The following is a 23,939-nucleotide window of genomic DNA, read 5'->3' as shown; positions in this document are numbered from 1 at the left end:
AACCGTGTCCCGAACCGTGGCTTCTGATCCGTACGGACCACGGATAATCCGTGATCCGCAACACCCCTAAACAAAGGTATGATGGGAAATATGGGTTGGCTTACTCCCCGCTAACAGTTCCACCCACAACTTTGAGGCAAATTGCCAATGAACTCCTTCAGAAACTATGTCCTAAAAAAATGACACAATTGGCTAAAAATCAACGTATTCATAATAATAAAAATAAACAATAGAAATATGTTTAAAATAGATCACTGCTGGTAAGGTGGAGATTGTGAGAGGCTGTAAACTAGCAGGAAAGAGTGTGAACAGAGAGCTATCAGTAATGGGGAGGGGAAGGGGGGCGGGGTTACTGATTTCTGATCAACAACTGCATAAATTCTATTAGAAAACACCACTTTTAAAAAAATATTCTATTCAAAAACAGCATAATCAAAATTAAAAGAAAACGGGGGGCACTTAACCCTTGTTCTATCTTATGGGGTCTAGATGACCCACGTCTTACATTGGCAAATGTGGTTGAAAGTGGAGAAGATTTCATGTCTGCCACGGACACCATTAAAAAAAATCAGAAATCATTGGGGAAAAAAAGCCAGCACGTCAAAAATAACAACTTGGGGACACCCAAAACGTCAAAAAGCGACACAGAGGGGGCCGGAACCATACATCCATACATGGTAAGTTGGGAGTGAGAATGTGTAGGCAATACTTGAAACCTCCACCTTCATCTGTTTCAAATATGAGTTTTTGCATACATTTTTATTCTGCTTAATCTTTATTTTATGGTGTGTAGTTACATTTGACTGGTGAAAGCGATGATGTCTAGCTGCTATAGATAAAGCAACTTCATCTCTCTGCTGGTTTGATGAGTCACATGTGATTTCCAACTTTGGAAGTCCTCTCACCTGCATCTGCCACAAAGTCATCAGTCAAGCATTTGATAAATAAATAATGAATCCCTGGAAACTAAAGGGACGCTCACCAATGTCGGTCACTGCAACAGCCCTTCAGGAATGTCAGCTGGTTGACGTAAACCCTGAATGTAATGACATCAGAACCACACAGGATCTGATTTTATTTTTACTTTGGGATGAGTGATTTCATCCTGCAATCTCAGCACCACAATGAGTAACAGCCTGAGTAAACGGCCCGTTCTGATGATGACAAACCATATGTGGTGTCATATTACACCTGCCCTTCAGCTGCAGGTTAATATAGTCTCTTTCCTGAGCTACATTTTAGTTTTGCTTTCAAATTCTCCACAATTATGTACATGTAATTCACAGAAATTGATGTTCTGTATGAAATACTGTATATTTCAACACTTTGACACACATTACTTTTAGAGGAAACACTCCCCCACACCTGATCCTAAACACATGCGAAACATTCCGAATATCCAAACAGGTATCACTCTCTTCATCTAATAGATGCAGCTGAGAATGAGTAGAGCACAGTCATAAATGTTTCCTTAACACCTTGAAGTTTGAGGATATAAAAAGGCCAAAACAAGTACTTTTTCTGGTTCCAAATATTTTGACAAAGAAACCTCTTCCTAAATAGGTGTCTCAACGACAACTTCACAGTAGTAAGAAGTGCTCAGGTCATCTTTACTCTGCTTTGGTGGTTTCCACAGCAACACTTAACGCAGTTCGGAACGCTGTGCCACGTTATGATGAAACTTCTGATGCTTGGTTTGTGGCTAGTGTGACACTTGAGATAAAAGAGGAGAACCAGAGCAAGCTGCAGATGGTGGGAGGAAACACATGAAAAGTACAGTTTGGAGGCCTCGAGCTTCCAGTTGAAGGCGGGAGGATGCAAATTGCAAAGAGACGGTGGATGACCGAGAGGTTTAATAAACTAGTATGAGAGAGCTGAAAACTATTAGTATTCATATTTATTCTCTGTCGTCTGCAAGTACTTACATCTGAATGTAGTGGAGCATGAAGCTTGTGGCTTGTCGTAATAACTTGTACGTCACACTTACAAGCTTTTTCAAATGCCATTTTTTTCATTTGCTCCTGATTCACAACAATTTGAATAAAGAAAACACATAAATGATATTTTAATCTTATTTTTTCTTAATGTTCTCCATCATGAGAAAATTTGTACAAGAACATGTTAAAAACACACGATTTATATTGGAGTGGGTCTCTAGAACAATCAGTTTGATTCTGTTTTCTTTAAATGCTGTAAATAATACAATCATCATTGAATTACGGTAATTGCCAAATGAACGTATGACAATTTTCTTCATTTTTTCTGACAGTTGTGTCCTGGTTGTTCAACTGTCTTTGACTCATATTTGTTTTATTCATTGTGTGTGGGCATGACGAGTGCATTTTGACATCTGCGGTTATGTTAGAGTCTCTCAAAAAAAAAAGAAAAAAGAAAAATCACATTAGCATGTGGACAAAAAAATAAGCAGAGTGGCAAATTCTAATGCCACACTCCAACAAGGTAATTTAAAAAACAAAAGTATTTTTCCCCCTGTAAACATTCTACAGGATGTTAAAGCAAATATGAAATTGTTCTGTATGCGAGTTAAATGACAAAAAAAGGCATATTGTTACAGACGAAACATCTCCAAATGTTGATCAGACATTTCCCAGCCTGGGATGAATAAGGTACTTGTATTCTATTCTGTTCTATTCCAGACATATATTGTTTTTATCATTAGCACTTCATCCTGTTTCTGAGTTTTTTGTCTGATTAACATTTGAGTCTTAGTGAAGTTGTAAAAAATGTTCTTCCTCCCAAATGAGGCGTTCCACGCAGACTTCAACAGATGTAGGTGCCATTATGGAGATCTAAGTCTATAGAAACAAGAAAAATTAGAACAAAATAAAACATATTTGTGAATTTATCTTTAATTTGCAACGGCTAAAGAGTGAAGAAAGAATGTTTCTCTGGAATGCAGTAATCTAAATATAGCAAATGTTTTTACAGCTGTAGCTCGGTAAAATTGCGATTCATGTTCTGCTCAGCGAGATGAGGAACATGCAAATGAGTTGACTGTGTTTGCTGCTGTTTACACACACAGCCTAAGAGCTCTCAAAGGCTGGCTCTGATGTCACATGGTTATTATCACTGCAGCGGGACCTTTGCACTCCTCGCCCCTTACTGGCAGTTTCTACGGCTGTGGCAGGAGGAACTTAGGAAGGGGAAGTGAAGCTTATTCTCGTGCTTTACACACCAGAAGTTCATTTGTTAGGGAGAGTAGTGACACAAACAGCAACGCTGACACTCGTAGCCATGGATTATGCTATCACTTCCTGTTCATGTGAGCATGCCGAGATCAGAAGACAAATTCTGCTGACACTACTGACTGGTCAAGAACAGGAAGACTGAACTTTTAAGAACAGAATTAAAATATTTTTTACCCCAAAAAACAATCTTATTTTGAATTAAATTAAATATGCACAACATAAAATATGGATTATCTTATAAAATTGCTTTTAATGTGCTTAAGAGTTTTTAAAATCTTTTAGAAATCTTAAAAAGACCAACATAAATTGATAAACAGCAAAAGCTTGTGGGCTTTGCTTTGCTGTTATTTTCCTGAATCAATTCAAGATATACATTCAGTTTGCAAACTCAATGTATTTTATGTAATATTGGTGTTTTTTAACACAACTAAGAATTTAATCAGAAAAGGATGGAATTTACATTATCTAAATCAATCTAATAAAGATAAAAAAAATGGAAATTAGATTTCTGTAACAAAAATTATAATTATGAAGTAAATCAATCAGTCGAGTTAAATATAACTGCAAATGTGCAGACAAGGATTCTTATATAATTTTCTTTGCTCCCTACCACTTTGACTTGATGACTGCAATAGATATTTCCACAAAAGTAGTCCTCACCGAAAAGAAAGTTGCCTTAACTCTTCACTCCTATTGTGCTGCTCACAAAAACCCCTTAACATGTCTGAGATGCCCAAGCTCAGCCCTGCAGCACCTCCTGAGCACTTACAGCTCTAAGGAGGCAAACCCTTTGAGAAAACATCCTGTTTTTTAGTTCATGGACAAAAAAGGCAGAAAAGTCTGGGTTGTAGTCACCTGAAGATTTTGCAAAACCAGTTTTGTCTTTCTGCCCAAATGTGTAAAGTCACAATATTGTTGACAAATGAAACGCAATACGACAATGTAGCACAACTTTCATAACTGTAGAACCTGTTGTGGATGCAAAACCAAAAAAAAAAAAACTCAATACATTGAGCCACAATTGAACTCCAAAGGTTTCACCTGAAACACTAGCAGCTGCAGTTCCACTCAGAGACAGCAATAATGAAACTTGTGATGCTAATGCAGTTGCACTTGAGCGGGGTTATATTTAGGAGCCATTGCAGCCATGAGGCCTGGGCTTGTTTCGGGGCCCTCAGTTTTAAAAATGCATGGCAGCAGAAGCGTTACTCTTCCAGGGACAGGTGGCTGTTAGCAGCAGCATGAGAGAGGTGATGGGAAAGGGAAAGAAAAGCACACACCGGTAATCAGCTCAAGTCTGAATGCTTTACTGCACTAATTCTACTGGTGGAAAAGTGTATCCATGACAACATGGCAGTATTACGATCACCCCTTTTCCTGCTGAGGGCAATGAAACGCGTTTACTTAATGCCTTGTCTGAGGCTGCTGATATTCTGCAACACCCGGATGTGTGCGTGTTTGTGTACGTCTGCGTGTGTGGAGGAGGCGTGAGTGTCCTTGTTGCTCCCTGCTCACAGACTAACATGTCTAGACATGTCAATAACAGCCGATTTTTACGTTTCAATGGCACATTTATCTCTTAGAAACAAACACCTACGTAGAAATAAGAGAGGGTGACGCCCCACCATTCTCACACACGAGCCCACTCAGTAACCCTGACACTACACACACTGAGTCACAAATTACACACAGCCAGCAGCACGTCTGGGTGGTTGCCTGAGCAACTCATATATCAACCCTGTTGATATTCACACCTTAGAAAAAAGGTTTCGCTTTAAAATGGTAGTAATCATTTGACCAGCATGAAAAGATTTTGTTATTTGATTGCTAGGGAAAGCTGTGAGTTAAGACGAAAGGACAAATCACACCTGTCATTTATCGAAACCTGATGTTGCCTCATGTCAAATGTCAAACCAAACCTCCAAACTGCTAAGACCTGACTATGCCAGGACAAAACCTTTCCACATCTTAGACTAAAGTGTTGCTCTATCAAATTCAAACAAACACATCATTCATTTTCAAATCCAACAATCTCTGTCATTCATATATTGCTGCTTGGCCATACCATCCTCTCACTAAGTTGGCATGGAAACGAGCAGAGTGCAAGATGAACCCAACCACCTCCATTTCCGGGAGCCAGTTTTCATCATTCTGTTTTATTTAATGTATACACAGAGAGAAACAGTGTTGCTCTTCTTGACCAGAACATCTATCCAAAAATGTGCCTCAAAATTTTACAAATATTCCCTTTTGAAGTAGTTTGACTGACTGATTACTGCTGCACTTCCCAGATTGTTAATTAAAGCAGCATAAATCCATAATATAAGAAACATCATCTGAATTGAAAACACTTCTATTCAGTGATAAATGTTTTCATCCATCTAAATTACATAATAAGAACTTAAAGACTAGACCCATAATGCGTTACGGTTTATAAACTGCTCTAAAAGCCTTTAGAAGAACAACAAGTACTTCACTTATTTTTGGACCTTTCCACGACCTGCTCGCACAAAGAATAACACATAATGTCTCATTTTTAAACTACCTTTAGGTAAATTTAAATAAATCTCTTCACATTCATCACTCGCAAGAACTGCTTCCCATTTCCTCCTCAACAAAGCTAGACGTGCTGACATTTACAAATGTATTTTAAAGACTCTGTTGGTCGCGCCATTTAGAAGAGAAATGGCAGAAAATAAATCAATCACACATCCCTGATACAGAAAGAAATTTGTGTGAAATTTAAAAGTGGAAAATGGATGGGTCAAAAGGGGCTTCTGAATATTTGTAATATTTACTTTCAACTTTCATTTCTAGTGCATTTTTTCATTATTTTTATAGGAGCTTCAGACAAAGCAGTCTGATTGCAATTGGGATACAAACAAACCAATGCTTTGAATAAAACTGAGTTCTGTATTGCCGTCTGGAAAAAAATGAGACACATAAACAGCCATCTGATGTGGTAGTTTCACTTGCCACGAGCAAGTCATAGCACTCTAATGACACTGGTATAACACCTGAGATCAGGAGAATCAGAAGTGCAAAAATGACAACGTTCTCACTTTAAAATATGGCAGAAATTCGGCTCAGCTGCTTTCCTATTTTGGGCTTACCAGTTCCCGGGCGTCCCATGATGATTTGCTTGCGGGGCGTAGGGAGAGACGACTCAGCTGGGAGGATGAGCGGTAGCAGGGCTGTTGGTGTTGGATGGCAGGCGACCGGCTGAGGCAGTGCTCCTCCTGAGTTGTCCTGGTGCCCATCAAGTTTCCTCTCCTTTGCTCCAGAACCAGTTGAAGACAGAGTCAAACCCAAAGAGGCAGACGTGGACCCAGGAGTCGAGGGGGTAGAGATGGCAACATGGCCTCCTGTGGCTGGAGTGAGGGACTGGGGGAAAAATAAAATAAAATTGAAAATAATTTACACAGTTTGCAATAAATATTAGCTGTTCACATCAGATAAGAGGATGCTACTTTAAAAGCTTAAATTGAAGAGTCATTTGAAGACCCAAGGATTTGGATTTACCTGAGAGCCAATGTTAAAGAACATTATTCAACCTCAATCTTAGTCCAAACTATGCATATTTGACAATAGGACTGCATAAGTTTAATCAAAGAATCATTAAGTGTGATTGGAAATGTGAATGAAAATCTTAGTGAATGTTCTTTATGTAATACATTTATACAAGTGGACTATTCTTGTCTAATCAAACAAACAAAAACCAAAAATAAGGTATATCTCACCGGGCTTGAGGTCACCAGAACAAGAGTTGATGTAGGGTTCCGCAGGAGAACTGCACCATTGGTGGTGGCCCCATTAATAGGAACAGGGGCCTGTAAGCCTATCGTTGTTGCATGTTGTGACTGGTTACGCTCTCTTGACCTACTTCTGTCTCGCCTTGCTAATGGACCATCAGAAAACTTGGTCAGAGGGACGTCTGGGTTTCGGACGATGACTGGAGAGTCACGGAGCGGTACAATCCGGCGTGGAGAGGGTTCTTGGGGTAGTGGAGAAGGAGTAGGGGAAACCAACATGGGTGGAGGTGTGGAGGCAGCAGAGGATGGAGGTCGACTGGTGGCACTGCGAGGATGGGTGAAGGAGAGTGAGGAGGGAGTTGTGGGCTGATTCTGAGGGGAAAGGACTCTGAAGGCTGCAGGACTATGGACAAGAGACTGGTCTCCTAACACCCCACTGCTTATACCAATCAGCTGCTGTTGTTCCTGTTTGGTTTGGCAGTCCTGGATTGCAGACAGTAGAGGAGGGGGATAGGTCTCATGCTTTCTCTTGCTTGGACTTATAGGAACTGAAAAGGTGAGGTTAGTCTGAAAAGATGGGACAATCCCTGATGGGTGCCGTTCTCTTTCACCTCCTGGTGTACCAATCTTAGTGCCACTAGGTTGACGATGGCGACGTGAAGGATGAGCAGTGATGGGGCTGAAATTGGCAGGGCGAAAGCCAAAGTGTGGAGAGGGTGAGGGTGACGGGGTTGGAGAAAAGGGTGACTGGTTTGATATGGGAGAGTATGAAGGTGTGCCAGAACGGGAACCACCTAAGCAGACGAGCATGGATGCTGCCTCACACTCATCATAGTCGAAACGAGAAAGGTCCTGGGGCAGCAGGGACGGAAGGACTAAACGGGGACGGGAGTCTCCTCCACGACTGCTGGCTTCACTGCTTTCCCGTGACGTCTCATCCCAGTCAAATTCTGAGCTGGCTCTCCCACCACTCAGTCGCAAGTCAGATGGTGTCAGAGTTCCTGTGCTACTGGCTCCACTTCTGTCCCGCCCACCTCCACTAGCCTCCATTTCCTTTGTCTTCATTGAAAGGTGTCTAGAGCAGTATCCCCGTCGCTGAGACTCCTTAGAGCAACCTTCCCGAGAGCACAGTCTTCTCCACTGTTTCCCATTAAACTTCTTTCGAATTCCTGTTGGTGTACACACAACATCTCCCTTCTTGTACTTCTGCTGGGCAGCTGTGAGTGGTGTACGGGAGCGTGAAGAGCTGGAGGAGGTTGAACTGGGACCTCCTCCTGCAGTAGAATTTCCCCCTGATGCCTTTTCTCCTCTGGAGGAGGATGTAGAGCAAGAGGAGATAGGAGGAATAGGAGGGAGCTGGGATGTTGCGATCACAGCACTGGCTGCACTTCCTGGATCAATGCCTATAAGAACAGGTGGAGGATGAGGGTTCATGGCCAGGTGGGTGGGGGGAAACCCAACGCCCCGCACCACAGATGGGTGGGTATTGAGGTAGCCAGGCTGGAGCTTAGAAACAATGTTGCGTTGCTGGGGGACTGTCATGGGTTTGGCACCAGGTATGATGGGGACCATGTTAAAGTGCGACACCTCCATGTCTTCTTCAGGGGTAAGCGGCATGTATGCATGGTGCTGCTGTGAAAGCTGCTGCACTTGCTTTGAGCTGTTCTCTCTTTCTCTGTCTCTGCTCTGATTTTTTAGGAGCACCCTCTCCCTTTTCACTTGTTCAAAATTATTCTCAATTTCCCACTCTCTGCCACTTGCCAGACTAAGAGCAGATTCTGGAGTTACTTGAGAGCTAATGTTATGGCCTGATGTTGAAGAAACAGGAATTATTCCTTGATAGGACATCCCCCTTCCCAACCCTGATGCTATTCCAGGGGTTAATCCTCCGCTAAGTCGACGCACCTCCTGCTCTACATCTATCTCTTCCCTTTCTTCCTGCTTTTCTTCCCTGTCTCGAGCACTAGATTCTCCTTCTCGTGTACCACTAGAGGGAAAGTCCAGGTCCCACGGCGGCACAAGAAGCCTAAGTGTTTGTCTAGAGACCCACACAGCCTGGGGAGCACTTCTACTATCTTCTTCATCTAGAGGGTAAGGTCTTTCTTCAGACAGCAGGACACGATAGCGGTTGGCCACAGCAGGATGTGTGTCTACCTCAGTCACCACACCTTCTTTGTACCACTGCCACTGACCCTCGTTACCATCTTCAGTTCTAAATGGCACACAGACATGGGTTCCAATTGGTATTGTATGAGCACCGGGTGGTGGTGCATCCAGAATTATGTCCACCACCCCTGGGGGGCTGTCATGGCAATAAGGATAACGGCAGAGCATCTTCTCTCCATTCAGTTGCACCTCCAAGGTTCCTGATTTACCGCTGACACTCCGTACCACCCCAGCCCCGAACACCAAGTCTGAACTCCTCTTGTCGTGCCTCATTTCTCCTCCTGCCTCTTCATTACTTCTTCTCTTTCGCTGACGGGCAAGGATTCGCTGGTTTTTTAGTCCTTTGGCCAGGGCGTCAGATAGAGCATTGGGTAGACTGGGTACTGAGTGTGCAGATGAATGGGAGACATCACGCGTGTCACCAACAACCTCCAGATCAGCCGAGTGCTCACTGGCGGTGTCTGTTGAAGAACACCGAGGCAGGGGGCTGGGGGACACTCTCTCTATGTCGGTTAACTCATCACTACCTACAGCCCTCTCTCCTACAAGTGACAAAGTAGGTGGGCCTACAGAATCCCGAGGCCCATCCGCCTCAGGACAGGCAGGGTGAAAGTCATCCATTAGGCTCCTGCTCTGACTGCTGCTGTCAGAATGCAAGTTGCTAATGTCGACCCCTGAACCAGTTGACCCCTCATTAAAGGCTCCAGTGCTCAGAGACGGAGGAGGTGTCACAGAGGAGGTGGGGTTGCTATGGTGACCGGCAGTAGATGACGAGCAGTGTTCAGATGTATACTTCTTTTTGGGAACACGGGACTTGAAGGTGGCTGTTTTTCGGTTGGAGGATGGGTTTGGACTGTTGTTGGCGCTCGGTGTACTACTATTACTACAACTACTGCCGCCGCTTTCACAGCTGCTTAAGGTTGACCTGGCAGATCTTTCCTCTGAGGATGTCAACAGTTTTCCCGAATCCATTACAATCGACTCTGGTAGCCTCTCCCCCTCAGAACTGTCCCGCGCTCTCATTAGGTCTGACGGAAAAGACTCTGGCTGTGAACTAGAGGAAAAAGAGGAAGATGTAATTTGGTTCAAAGGGGATCTGCTTGTGTCTCTATTCTCGTCCGAATCTCTCTTCTCTCCTCCATCTGAGGTATCCCCAGCCCCCCGACGCTTCCCTCCTTTCGCCCGGGTGGAGGGGGGAGAGCGCCGGCCCTGCTTTTTAATCGGTTTCATCTTTTCATCTAGCTTGATTTTTCTCCAAACAGCTCCTTTTATTTATTTATCCCAGAGTTTTCACTTGGCGCTTTTGGTTTGCTCGTCTTTTCCTGCTTCCCCCTCTTCTCTTTGCTCTATTTTCCTCCTCTGCCAGGGCCTCCCTCACTCATCCTGTCTTTTGTTGCGTGACTCCAGCACTTTTCCACTTTACTCCAGTGACTCTGGAAGAGAGGGAAAAGTTATTCAAAACAAAGTGAATCCACCGATATACAACATTTGACAAAACCATTATTAAAAAAAGCACAATTTTACTACAATACATATTTACTTCACTTTACATAAGAGGTCTTGGTCATATTACAGAACACCTGCATCCACCTGGTACACAGAGAAAACATGAGGCCAAACAGTAGGGTAAACAAAATGTAGGCTTACAACGCAGCATGGAAACAGCGAGGAGTGCTCTGCAATTTGCCCAGACAAGCCTCTCTACATGCACTCCTTACTCACACTAACACAAACACACACACACTCACTACTTCTTGGCCGGGGCAGTAGAGGCGGGGGAATTCCTTCTTCGTTCACATACTGAAACCCTCCCTTTCTCGCTCTGTCTCTCTCCGGCGACCTTTATCTAACAATTTCAAAGCAGACTAAATCCGCCTCTACAAACTCCATTTCATGTGGAGAACCATAACCAAACTACCCACTACTTTATTCCTCTGCATATATTTTTTCTTTGCAACAGTTACACTTTCTTTTTTAATCCCCTGACACCATTCTGTCTTTCTGTGATATTGATTTTAACCTCTTATTTGAAATTCCCTGTGGTCTCTATCCTCTTTTTGTGCTGCAATCATCCAGAAAAACAGAAGAACTGTTACTCCACGCCGGAGTCATTCAGCATATCTCTTATTCTGAGCAGGACTCATTCACAGTTCTGCCTCCATTTAGAGTGAAACTGATTGATTTTGCTGACTTGTTGAAGTGTTGTGTTTTTAACAAGTGTGTTTGCGGTGTGGCTGATGCATGCAGGACTTGCCTCAGGTCAAAGCTCCTCTATGTTCAGCCTCATTTCTTTGAAAAGAAAAAAAAAGCCGCCAAAGAAGCAGAAATCTGTAAACAACTTGCATATAGGACTCAAACCAGTACAGTATGCTCTGTCGTCTTTGTGTGATGTCTCACTCCTACTGCGATTTTCACTGTCAAAATGTTCTGTCTTGACGGCTATCGGCAATCACTAGACATGTCGACTTGTCAGAGACTGTCTGTTAACTTACATGTCTGACTGTCTGGCCCTGTTTCTCCATCCATCTATCCCTCCATTCATCCTCCCACATATCTCTCTGTCTGTTGGATTCCCATTTGCCGCCTTACTGTGGAGGCTCGCGTTAACCCAGGTTGCTTTAAAAACTAGAGAAATCCGCCTTCAGAGGCAAGTGTCGCCCGTCTCAAGGCCACACATAGAAAACATCTACATTTGTTTGAAAAAGGAGAGCACACCTTGTTTCGTTCTACCATTCAAAGTGCGAGGGAATTCCTGTCATCCTAACCTCGCCGTAAACTGAGGGAAATTCAGCAATACGTGAAAAACTCGAGTCGGGGAGCTGAGGTATAGCGTGAAGAACCCAAGTGCAGAGCATGACTCATTAGTGTACAACCATTTTTAGATGCGGCAGCTTGATGTAATCATTTTCTGTAGGACTTAATCAGTTGCTCACATAGTGGAGGTATTCTAACACACTCTTCTTTACATCACTTCAACTTATCCAATTACTTGCTTCAGTTATGGTGTTTAAAATATACTGGACATCCCAAGTTAGCCAATTTTAGCTGCCAGATTTCTACAGAGAAGATGAAAAAAAGAGGCTCAAATCATTATCCCTCTACCCACGTGCTTGACATCTTAGCACATTTTGCTTATTTAAAAACGTGTTTTGCTTCGGTACAAACTGCAAAGGCTGCAACAGGGATTGTAAAAGTCATACCCCAGTTATTTTGTTGTAATACTAACATAAACATTTAACAACAGGACCTATTAGCTAAGAACCGTCCTATTATTTCTAGCAACCTCCCACAGCATTGTGATGCCTGACCTGGTGCTGAACTTGCAGTGATGATCTTGGCTGTTTTTTTATTTTGCTTTGACATAGTTTAGAGGAGTCCTAAATTGATGGGCAGCTACCATTTGTACTCCACGTTCACCGCTTGGGTGAGTAGCAATCAAGTGCTGAATGCTGCCTTCCACCTTGAGCTCTGGGTTAGCAATGATCGCATGCATATTTTCTTCCTGCAACGCTTCTGCATTTTGGCTTCATTTACACTCGTTAAACAATGACAGTGTGTAATAAGTTGGGTGTTTTGTTTGTCTTATGTTGCCTAAATTGCACATCTTGTTAAAACCATGCTATTTGCATCATATCAGGGTGTGTAGCACCTCCAAACTTTTTGAATGTGTTCGATGCTTGCTGATAGCAGAGCTCCATGCAAATCCCCGTTTAATCCAGACTACGCAAAACAGTCACCATAAAATAATTTGGCAGCTGCCCTTACTTGGTCATGACACAGGCATGCTACATGTGTTTACTCAGTAGTGCGTTGAGTACAACAGCTGGCGTGAGAGCCACGGTCCTCATGATAACAGCTTAAAGGCACACTGATGCAACCTACTCTCTGCAGAATGAAATATGGAGCAAGAGTCCTTCTCTTGTGTGCAGCAATCATTTGGCACGGAGCAGGGGTGCGACTTAAATCTTATTATTTCTTTTTCTTTTTGCAGAGCTGCATTTAAGCTGATAGGAGTGTGTAGTAAACACCAGAGTTGGCAGAATCCAGCTGGCTAAAGTCATTTGAGGTGAGGAAAACAGCAGCAGCTGTTTTTCTGTGTTCCATTGACCTTTAACATTTTCTAGACTCTATTTTTGTCAATTTTATTCATCTAAACAGCCTTTAGTTTATCGTGGTATGTCAAATTTAAATTAAATGTATGTATTTGTTGCTTTTGATTGAGTTAAAAAGTAGTTTCATGAGTCCTTAAAGTTTATAACAGGCTTACAACAGATTTCCACAGCAGGCCAGGGACATATAACAGCAGAAACGAGCTTAATCCATAGATAACAGCTGCTAACTTCTTCCCCAGAGAATACAAACAACAAGCTACGATGTCGTAATCTCTGGTTTAACTGGATAGTACCGTGACAAGTCATCGTAGTACAGCGATTACTACCAGTTTTACTCCCCAGCACTGCAGGCCGTGGCGTGCAGCGACCAGGCCGCAGCTCCACGTACGAAAGGCCGCCAGGAAATCCTCCTCCCCGGGGATGAGAACCGGTTTAACGGGCATACTGACCCCTAATGCCCTCCCGGGCGACCCATATTCCCCGCGCGGGCGGTGTTCAGTCAGTGTCCCGTCCAGATGGATCCGCTCCCCGGGCACGCGCGTCCACAAACACCGCGCAAAAGTTAAGTTTGTCCAGCCAATCTGACGGTGGCAGTCGCCGGGACGTAAACAACTAACGCTGCCTCGGCAACTTTTGACGTTCGCGTTACTACGGCGGCGTTACAAAGTACCGAGAAAGCTCCCCGCAAACAAGTGCAAGGGGAAGGCCCGCAAAACAAGACACGCACTCATCCTAACGGCCGTGAGAAAGAAAGGAAGGGGCGGAGGAGGAGGAAAAACCCCGCACGAAAACGTGTCAGTCCGAGGACGAAGAACGGCACACTTTTCACTATTTGTCCGGCGACAGTTATGGCGTTGTATTCATTTCTAGAGGAAAAGTTTCTCGCTCGCGGTGTGTCGCCGCACCGCTCCCCTTTTTTTCCTCCCAACACAGAAAAACAGTCCGGCCGGACTATTTTTTTTTGAAAACAAAATCCGCCCAGATGTCAAAAACTACGCCGCTCAGATGAGCTGCTAACTGGGTTTCTGAGCATAGCAAACAAGCGTTAGCACCGCGGCTGGAGCACAACAAGCCTCACCGCAGTGCTGCAGGAGATTTGTAGGCAGCTGGTACTCACCGCGGCTAATATGGAGCCCGCGTGCCTTCCTCCGCGGAGTTCTCCGGCTAAAATGGGGGCCCGGTGACTAGCCGCCCGCACCTGCCAACTATCGGCCGCTCATTTTTATCCGGCGACGCAACTTTAAAGGAGGAAAAACTACTGCCCTGTACATTCTACTCTACAGTCGCAAAATGGTGAATGAAGCCCAGCAGCCCTGACAACCAGCCCGCGCGGCCAATAGCGACGCACGAATGAGTACAGTAGCCAATAGGAAGCGGTAGAAGTGGAGCGAGGGCGGGGCCGCGTGTCAAAGTAAATCTGATTGACAGGGTGGCTTGGCCAATCAGCGTGTGGGAAAACACAGAACAGCTGTTGGAAAAGCCAGACTGCTGTGACCAATAGGACTCCAGCATGGGTATGTCTGAGACTTCACACAGGCACGCAGAAGAGAAGTGAAACCTTCCTCTCTTCTATCTGTCTGTTTTTCTTTCCTTTTTTCATCCCTTTATCATTTATTTGTTTAAACAGTAGCGTGGAAACAACTGTGGACTCTGTTTTTATGAAAACATGTTAAATTGACCTGAAAAAAGAGCCTTTCTAAAACTTTAGGAGTGTATTTTTTGGAAAACTTTTGTCTTTAAAAGATAACTCTTTGCGGTTTTTGTTGTGTTTGTGTGTCCGCACTCCAGCGTGAGTAATCCACAGGTTATGTGTAGTTTCCACAAAGGCCAAAAACACCAACTCCCAAATTCTCAGCCTCAGCTCTCCATCTCACACACAGACAACTTTTTCCTTCTCTGAGCCAATCAGAGCTCACCAAAGCAGCGGAGCGTCCTTAAGTCCAGCCCCCTCCGCCAATCAGAGGAGCCTCTTGGAGCTATACGTCATCAGAGCGAAATGCGATTGGTCGAGAGGCTGGAGGTCTGCAGGCCAATGACCGTGTGCTGTGATGAGGTCATTATGCTTGTTGCCATCAGCTTGGCCAAACAGGAAGAGTGAAACCCAAGTGAGTAAATTGAACGCAGGATTATGGTTCCTAAGAGAGTGACCCAAATGCACAGCAGGTCCTGCCTGTGAACACACAGACAGACACAGGAGGTTGTGCACGGAGCAACACAACATGCAAATGATCAGACACAAACTCTTGAGCAACACAACCTGCAGGGACTTCGGACAACAGAACAACGTTGTTTTGTGACACAGTCAATGATTGTAGGATCTAGGTTGCTCCTATCATGCTCAGGGGACTCACAACTACACTAATGCAAGCAGTTACAACGGGGCGCACACATACAAGCAAGCACCTGCACACACAGCATAGTGAGAACACGCCTGAGCGTTATATAAGCTGTACGTGTGGTGCAGCATGCACACACAAGCGTGTACACACACAGGCGCTTGTGCAGACAAGGCAGTCTGCTAAGAGTCTGCAAACACAAAAACACTCTCGGGTTCTTTGCACACTCATGCTCATTAATTTATCAGTTGTGCATCACTTATTCCCATAACATGTGCAACATGTGACCGAAAAAGCAACGTGGCGAAGTGCAGGGAGACTCCACACCCATGGTGGTGTGAAGCACTGCAGTCTGACTGCTTCCTCTTGGAGGGCGGCTGGTTTCGTAACGCTCCATGAGGACAAGACACGAAGACGAGATTCAAGTTCAAGAAGCATTACAGACAGAACTGATGCAGGAGAGGAGTTGTGAATGAGCCCTGCAAATCCATGCGGTATTAACACCTTTAAGCACTTTCTAAGAACGCGGCTGAGGACTGCAGCTAAGCCCCTCCCAAATCCACGGGGCCATTGAACTACCAAAAGGCTCCAGGAGGCCCTGCACCACAACCAAGCCCACACTCATGCGAAATAGATCCAGCCTCTTCAGCAGGGCCAACATTTTCAAGTTGAGCAGATGTAAAAGCGATTCAGCAGCAGGTGTGAATGATTCACTCATACACTCACTCACAGACAATGCTTACACAATAAGCTCGTAAAGCTCTAAATAACCTCCTGGTGTTGGCTGAGCAGGTCATCCCAAATCTGTTTGAGCATCGGCGGAGAGGACCATGTGACAGCCCCCACAGTGACTCAGCAGCATTGCTGTCCTGTAATCATGTAATAATATTATTATCACTTTTCCATCCTTGACATGCAAACTGTAAAAACATTGCAGCTTCCAAGTAAATTTAGGTCTATGTGGCAGTTTTCTGCCAAACTGTTGTGTTACAAAAAGTAACTCTGACAGCATTCCCATGCTCACGTCAAAATGTGCAAACGAGCATGAGAGCCTGCAGTCCTTAAATAGCCATTAAACTGACTGATTGGCAGGAAACATGCACTCAACAAGAGAGCTGTCGACTTATGAAACTCAGAGATTCAACATGGAGGAGAGAAGAAGCAGACGGGCAAAGGGAATGCAAAAATCTGTACGTTGACCCCTTTATTACTACTTTAAAACCCACTCCAACAACAATATTCTTAAAGTATTTTCAAAACGGAGAAGAAAATTAAGATTAAAGTTGTGTTTGAGTATTTTTTTTAGCTAAAAGCAGACAAAAAATGTACGTTGAAGCTACAGTCGGTAGGCCGCAACCTCCCTCCTCCACTCCAATCTGATGCATCAACTTGCAGACAAATAGATCCATGAGCGTCTTCCTCATTCCATCTGTTTTAGAAATGTACGGCTGGATAGCTCCAATTTCGATCTCCATTTTTGTTGCATCACTAATGTTAGGATGGAGTTGTGAGGGGCTGTAAGCTAGCAGGAGAGTGTAAACAAAAGGATGATGGGAAATGAGGGAAGGCTTACTGTTCCACCCACAATTCAGAGGCGAATTTCTCCAGAAAACAACATCGATTTTGGCTTAAAACAGCATAATCATAATAAAAAAAAACCACTTAAAAGATAATCGGAGTGGGACTTTAGTATTTTAATGCCCATTTTTGCAGTTTTTCCACTCTGTTTAGGCCTGTTTACAGTATTTCTCCACCGATGCAGACGTCACATATTTTAGTACACACCTCTGCATCATGCTCACACACGCCATCAGCAATGCCAGGAAATGAATGTGCTTTGTCCTTTTCACTGCCTGGACGATCTCCTCCTCCTCCTATATGACACGTGAAACCTGACATCTGCTGAAACATGGACTCATTCAGACCCAGAGCGCATGTCCACTATCTCTTCACCCATCTCAGAGGAGCAGATGTCTTGTGTGTCATTGCAGAGATGATATATGGTTACTTCCAGGCACAGTGTAAAATGACAGTGACTTTTCAACCCGCTCCCGAGTCCGTGTGGCTGCATCGATTCTGACGACAGCTTCCCACACGCCGACATCTGAGAGCTTGAAGGTCACACACGTCTGATTGGGGTTTCTGGCCTTGACCTTTAACGGCGACTGTTAGGATTTTTACACTACTTTGCTCCATAAAATGATAAAAGATGTTTTTGCAGTTTCACTCTGGATGAGGTACTTTAACATTAAGGAGGATGTGACAAAGACTCAGCAGGTCTACTATGTGCAAAAAATAAGGTTAGCAATAGATAAAAAATGCAGATTTAGAGCTCATTTTTTGCCCAAAAAGGAACAACTAATGACTATATGAAACCGAAATAGTTTAGCTAGTCAGTCAAATGAGATAAATGAGCATTTCAAGCATAATTTCCTTAGTTTTATTATTATAAATACATATTTGTGAACCATATCTTGATTTTTCTTTTAATTTAATTGACATTCATTGTGTATTCATTTGGAACTAAGACTGACATCTTTGTGTTATCCATTGCACATGGTAACTGTTTTTTTTAACATGTTTAAGGTAAAAGAGCAACGCATGACACCTTCATTTATATCAATTAACAAAGAAAAATTAGAGAAAACAAAGATTTTGGTGTTTTAACATTTATAGCAGTTACTCCTTTTCACCAGTAGATGGTGCTGTCTCCATTGTTTCTGAGCCTTACTGAGTAACTCGTTTTTATTTTCTCTCCACAAGTGAATAAATGTGATTTAGAAATGATAAATTTGACATTTTTTATAATGGACTTTTCAAGTTTAATATTATTATCCAGATAACTCTCTTTATAGTTAATATTTTTCTTTGCTTTTAGGATGTTTTCCTCATATTACCTTTACTTAACCAGGAAAAGCCCCATTGAGATGACAAATATATGTTTGAAGGAAGTCCTGGCGCACACAACGGCTACACAAAACATTCAATAAGAACAGTGCAATTAAAAAACTATTTAAAACCTTTACAAGGATAAGTTTAAACTTACTCATGCAGACCAGATATTCTTTGTTTTTTGTAAAAGTTTAGGTTGTAATGTTGGGTTCCTCTGCTTGACGCCAGTTTTTATCTTCACTTTCAACCTTAAAACAAGCAAACACTGACATCAGCAGCAGCAGCAGCAACAGCAATGAGCGGCTGGATGTTGGTTTCAAGCTACAAGGACATTCCAGAAAAAATAATCATCAAACTTTTTCTTTGAGCTCTGATCTTCTACAAAAGCTTTCCCGGCTAAAAATCAGTCTGTCATACTCTTTGCTCATTTTTTACAAAACATCTACGCTCAGTTTCCCTTTAAAATGAGTTCAAAAAGTGATTTATCTCCTACCTATTTAAGTAATTTTGCAGTTTAGCCCAGCAGAAACCCAAAAGCTTGGCTCAAATGTTTAATTGGAGTGGAGCAACCCTGCCTCGTTACTAAGAGCTTTCTGTCGAATGCAACTTTAAGCCTTATTTTCTACATATATGTACTCAATCATCAGAAAGATGCCACAAGAACATGTTGAAAACACAGTTTTCATTGAAGCGAGTCTTTTAAGATATTCCTTGCATATTTTTTGTCTCTAGTTGAAGCTAAAACTGGCATAAACTGCTGTTGAAAGTTTCATTATGATTAATGGTGTCGATAATGAAACACACGAGCCGCATGCGTCTCTCAGAGGTTGCACAGATGAAAGTGAAGGCCTTTCAGTTTCACCGCAGGATAATTAACCCGTCTGCTGTGATCTGGTTTGTGTCTCGGCCTCTGAAGGCCGCGACCTCTGACCTCAGTCGTCAGCCGGAGAACAATTCCTCTCTGCTGGAGGCGAGGAGCTGGTCAGTCAGCCTTTTCATGCAGCCCACCGCCCTGAGGGGAGCGGAGGCCGCCTCACGCTTCAGCCCGACACAGAGGAGACCAGAAATGAAACGAGGAGTTGTTGTTTAACAGAGTTCTAACACTGAGAGAACAATCGCTTTATTCTGGAGGGTTTAGTGTCATATTTCCCCTTAAAAGGTTGCATTTTTACAGCTATATTTACTTTAAATGTTTTTAATTTAATACTCATCAAGGTTTAAAAATCTAACTTAAATAAGCCTAAACGCCCCTAAAAAAAGTGATCCGGCAAGGAAAGTTGCTGTATTCATTATTTCCATCTTAACTTCCAGCTTCAGATGGCAAACAGATGTCTAAAAAAAAACTTTGAATTTCAGTAAATTGCACAGCTAAAGTTCACAGAGCCAAAAATATTTAGTAGTCTTTTATTTGGACCAGAATCAAACTGGAACATTTAAGTTCCCGTTTTTTTTTCCAGGCAAACGACTGATTGATGTCATCTTAAATGCTGGTTTGAACTTTCTATGCAAACAATCTTTAGGCAAACATTTACAACATTATCCATGATGGCTTTATAATTGATCTCGCGAGACTTTTTTTGAGAAGGAACTTTAAGATTCAGTACTACTAACTGCCACTAGAGGGAGCCAGAGTTCCAGCGCGTGCAAAGCAGCTTCTTTAAGAAAGCTCAACAGCAAGCAGGTCAATTTTGACAAATTTTTGGAAAATTTGGATTCTTTACAATTTTTTGTAGACTTACTTTTCATTAAACTGATATTTCACCAATTGGATCTGTTCTCTTACTAGTAAACTTGCATTATTTATTAACAAAAAATGCAGGGAAAATTTCTGAAATGGTAAAAATACAAATAATCCTGAAAACAATACAATTATGATCTTCTACTCCATCTGATTTCTTGAAACAGTACATTAGTTTAAATGAAATATTTCAGTTTAAAGCCAAAAAAGTGCCTTTTCAGTTCCACAATTTGGATTAATGACTATCAAAAGTACTTCCAAAACTAGAAAACAGCGTCAGTGTCAGTCATGTTGGGATGAAAAATGGTAAATAAAGACAGAAAAAGCAAAACATTTCCACCTTTTTTTTAATGAACCCTGATTACTGTTGAATTACAAATGAAGATGAACAGATATAGAAGGAAAACAGAAGAATGGTACAAAGTGTCTTCTGGAGTGAAAGCTCACTAAAGGAGTGAACACAAGAGAAGACCAGAAACAGATTAGAGATAGGAAAGGGAGGGGGGCACATGTCAAATAACAAAACAAGTACAATGTTTTTTTTTTCTCTCTTACATAATCCTGCATAATGGCAAAAATATATGTACACAAGTAAAAAAAAAAAAAAAAAAAAAAACTGAAACCTGTAACCCCCGGCTGTATGTAGGCATTACTTGGCCCTCCGTTTTTCTGCTGGAACAATTACAAAATAAGCACGAGTACAAAAGGGAAAAACTGCACCAAAGCCGAGCTCATGAGTGCAAACTGGCACAAGAGATCACAAGAAAGCAGGAATTCAAGGAGAAGAGGCCAGGCCTAATCGAAAAGATAGTTTAAGAATATAATTACAGGGAAACGATAAAACATCTGAACAGAAAAAAACATGAGTTTGAAGCCACAACAGGTAAAGGCAGCACTGGTTGAAGAGCTCAGGTGCTTTCTTATCTCTTCCTCAGCAGACGGTGAAAACCTGCTCTGATCGGGACCAAAGAGCTACGTCTGTCTGCTGAGGGAAAAGGAGGATTTAAAGGAGACGACAATAAATCAGCCGCTTAGAGCATCCAGCCTAGATGAAGGTTTGTGTGCAGAAGGCTCAACCACACACGCACAAACACACACGAGCGCGTTTGGGAAGTCCCTCATTGCTGTTGAGGTTTTGTGATGCCGTTTCCTCTGTGTGTGTGTGTTTGTGTGTGGTGGGTGTAGTTTCTTTGGTTAGGCCTTCTACTCTTGAGAGACTGCGGGGGCGGCTGATGTCACCCGTGATGTCATGTTTCCCTTTATTGCAGCCGCAGAAAAGCCTCGCTCTAACCAGGACAGCGTGTGCCGCACACAAACACACACAACCCAAAGTCCAGGCGTATCTGCCGAAACCTGTCCTCCCGTCGCAAACTCTGGCTCCTGGATCCTCAGCAGATCTGGGTTCAACCACACTGCGGGACTTTGGATTGAGCGCCAGGAAGGAGCCGAACCCCACCCCACCGCAAACACGGCTGCTCGCAATGTAAATTAAAGTCCACCTCGCTCCATCACGCCCTCGCTCCTCTGAAAGCACGCGTTACATTTATTTTACAATATAAATATAAACTCTGATACTGGTGGCCTCTGTGGACACGGCGCGCCGCTCAGCACAAGGCGAAGGCGGAATTATACTGCTAACAATAGAATATATACACATCTTTACCGTCAAAAATAGGACTCTCCTGATTTGTATCAAATGACCGTATTGAAATATAACATTCGAATATATAGTTATGTTTCTTTTGTTTGTAAATGATCTGATTTCGTGGTTAAAAAAGCTGAAGGCATGGTGGTTTAGTCTAATACATTTAGCTGGGGCTTTCTAATAAAAACACATGTTGGCTTAGAAAAAGGCACAGTCTCCTCTATGGTTAAAAACGCACAAATAAAAGGTCATAAAAATAAAAGTTCTCTTTTCCATGTGAGTGAAGCGAACCTTGAGGCTCCGCATTCGTGACATGACTCCCGCTCTCTTCTAGACTAATCACTTTGCTTCTCAAAACATCACATGAACACGTTTGGTGATTCAATCCAAAATACAGAAGAAGGCCTTCGGATCACTGCAAATGCTCTTCAATACTGCCTCCAGAGTCGAACACGTCCAAAAGAACAAAAACAAAAGAGGAATGTAAGATCTTTAAGTTTAAGGGCGAAGCGCCCCTCAAAGGTCGTGTGAAGACACGAAAAGGCGGGGCAGCTGGTGTTGCTCTTGTTTCTCCGAGTCGAGGACAGTTCTTCCATCTCCTTGTTCGTAGCTCACCTGTCCATGAAAAGGACGTCTTTATACACTGTAGTGACAGAGCCGGAGCCGTTTCTGTCCAATCACGGACGACCTCCTTGAGTTGTGACAGCGCTCTTCAGGCTGCACACAGGAGGCACTTCTGTAATCTCTATCAGGACTGTCAAGTCTTTAGTAACATCAGGATGGTCCACCCAAGAGCTGGAGACTCACACCGGAGTTTCCCAGACATTCACCTCTGCTCTGAAGGTCGGTTTAGCCGTTTCAGACGAGATGTTGACCCACTGGAGGCCGCCTCCGCCTCCGTGGGGCTTGTCTAACGAGGCCTGAATGACAGCACAATCCAAGTCTGGTCATCTGTTAGTGTTAAAGTCAAAGCAGATCCAGCAGAGAGTCCGTGCACGGCAGCCGTATTTCATGAGCGCCGAGCAGCTGCTCGCTGACAGTACTGACCAACAGATTCTGCAGAAGTAGCAAAACCTGAAAGATTAAATTTAGATTTTTTTTTCTTTTAGTTTCCTGGAAACTTGTGTCATACGCAGGAAATTATTTTGTTCGGTAAGTAATTTCAGGAGCGTGTGCACGCGGCTGTGAGGTCAGTAAAGAGTGCCAGACAGCTCCTTTAATTATTGCACAATAAAGTAGTTTCCTGCCTATGACACGCCAAGAACCAAAGTTTGTGTCCGTTTCAGCCCTGAAGCTGCGCTGAACGAGAACCTGCTACATCTACTGCAGCTGGCCAGAGCTGCGGAGGCGCCGCGCTCCGCCGGAAACACCGGAGGAACTTCCCGAGGTGTTTCCTGGATGTGAGCGACACTCAGCAGCCGGCGTTCTCCAGGGACAGCTGCGCCGTCGCCCTCTGCAGCTCAGAACTGGATCTGCGCTGGGTGGGAGCGGGGGGCAGCATCAGCCCCAGGATCCCGTCCCGCCCTCCTCTGTTCTCGTCCTCCCCATCCCTCCTCCCGTCCACCTCGTCCTGGCCTTCAGCCTTAACTTTCTTGTCCTCCGCCTCGTCCCTCTCTCCGTCCGCCTCCATCCTCTGGTCTTCGCTCCAGCGCCGCTTGAAGCGGAGTTTGAGCGGGATGCAGCGTGTGCCCCCGGGGCTGATGGGGGGCTGACCCGGCTCGCTCTTCATGGTGGTGATGAGGGGGAAGGCGGGGCTACTCCCGATTGGGGGAGTGGCGGGCGTCTTGAAGACCTCCTCGTCGTCGTCATCGTCAGGGTGATTGGATGGAGGAAGAGCAGCAGAGGAGCAGCTGACTCCTCCGTTCATGTGGTGGTTGCTGTTCGGGTAAAGATGGCGGCGGCAGGCTGTGGGGGTTCCAAAGTCACCTTCTTCCTCCTCGTTGTTGTGATTCAGCTCCTCCTCCTCACTGAGGTCCGTCACCTCTACGTCTTCTTCTGACATGTCTGACATGGGCTCCACCTGAGGAGGAAGAACAGTTTAAAACGTTGCCCTCGCCATTTCCCTGAAATGCCTCGTTCTGAGCACGCT

At 43.7% G+C, this 23,939-nt stretch overlaps 2 protein-coding genes across 4 annotated transcripts in view; both read right to left on the bottom strand.

The window, feature by feature from the left end:
* The window catches only part of cica (capicua transcriptional repressor a), a 37,789-nt gene extending 23,224 nt beyond the window's left edge, over positions 1 to 14,565 (bottom strand). The window contains exons 1-3 of one of the 3 annotated variants that reach the window (XM_024299583.2): positions 14,357 to 14,565; positions 6,950 to 10,560; positions 6,323 to 6,593 (exon numbers count right to left, since the gene is read on the bottom strand). In XM_024299583.2, coding sequence (XP_024155351.1) covers positions 6,323 to 6,593; positions 6,950 to 10,357 — 3,679 coding nt within the window. In that variant the 5' untranslated portion in view covers positions 10,358 to 10,560; positions 14,357 to 14,565. Of the gene's footprint in view, positions 1 to 6,322; positions 6,594 to 6,949; positions 10,561 to 13,688; positions 14,328 to 14,356 lie in introns of those variants that run through there. The other 2 variants (XM_024299597.2, XM_024299590.2) reach the window with 2 other exon arrangements.
* A 5,969-nt stretch (positions 14,566 to 20,534) lies between these two features.
* erf (Ets2 repressor factor) overlaps positions 20,535 to 23,939 on the bottom strand; it is a 30,381-nt gene continuing 26,976 nt past the window's right edge. Inside the window, exon 5 of the mRNA XM_024299609.2 lies at positions 20,535 to 23,870. Within this exon, the coding sequence (XP_024155377.1) occupies positions 23,262 to 23,870 (609 nt within the window). The 3' untranslated portion in view covers positions 20,535 to 23,261. The remainder of the gene's footprint in view (positions 23,871 to 23,939) is intronic.

Source organism: Oryzias melastigma, linkage group LG11 (assembly GCF_002922805.2).
Source record: "Oryzias melastigma strain HK-1 linkage group LG11, ASM292280v2, whole genome shotgun sequence".
NCBI lineage: Eukaryota > Metazoa > Chordata > Actinopteri > Beloniformes > Adrianichthyidae > Oryzias > Oryzias melastigma.
This window is presented reverse-complemented; position numbering and strand designations above follow the sequence as displayed.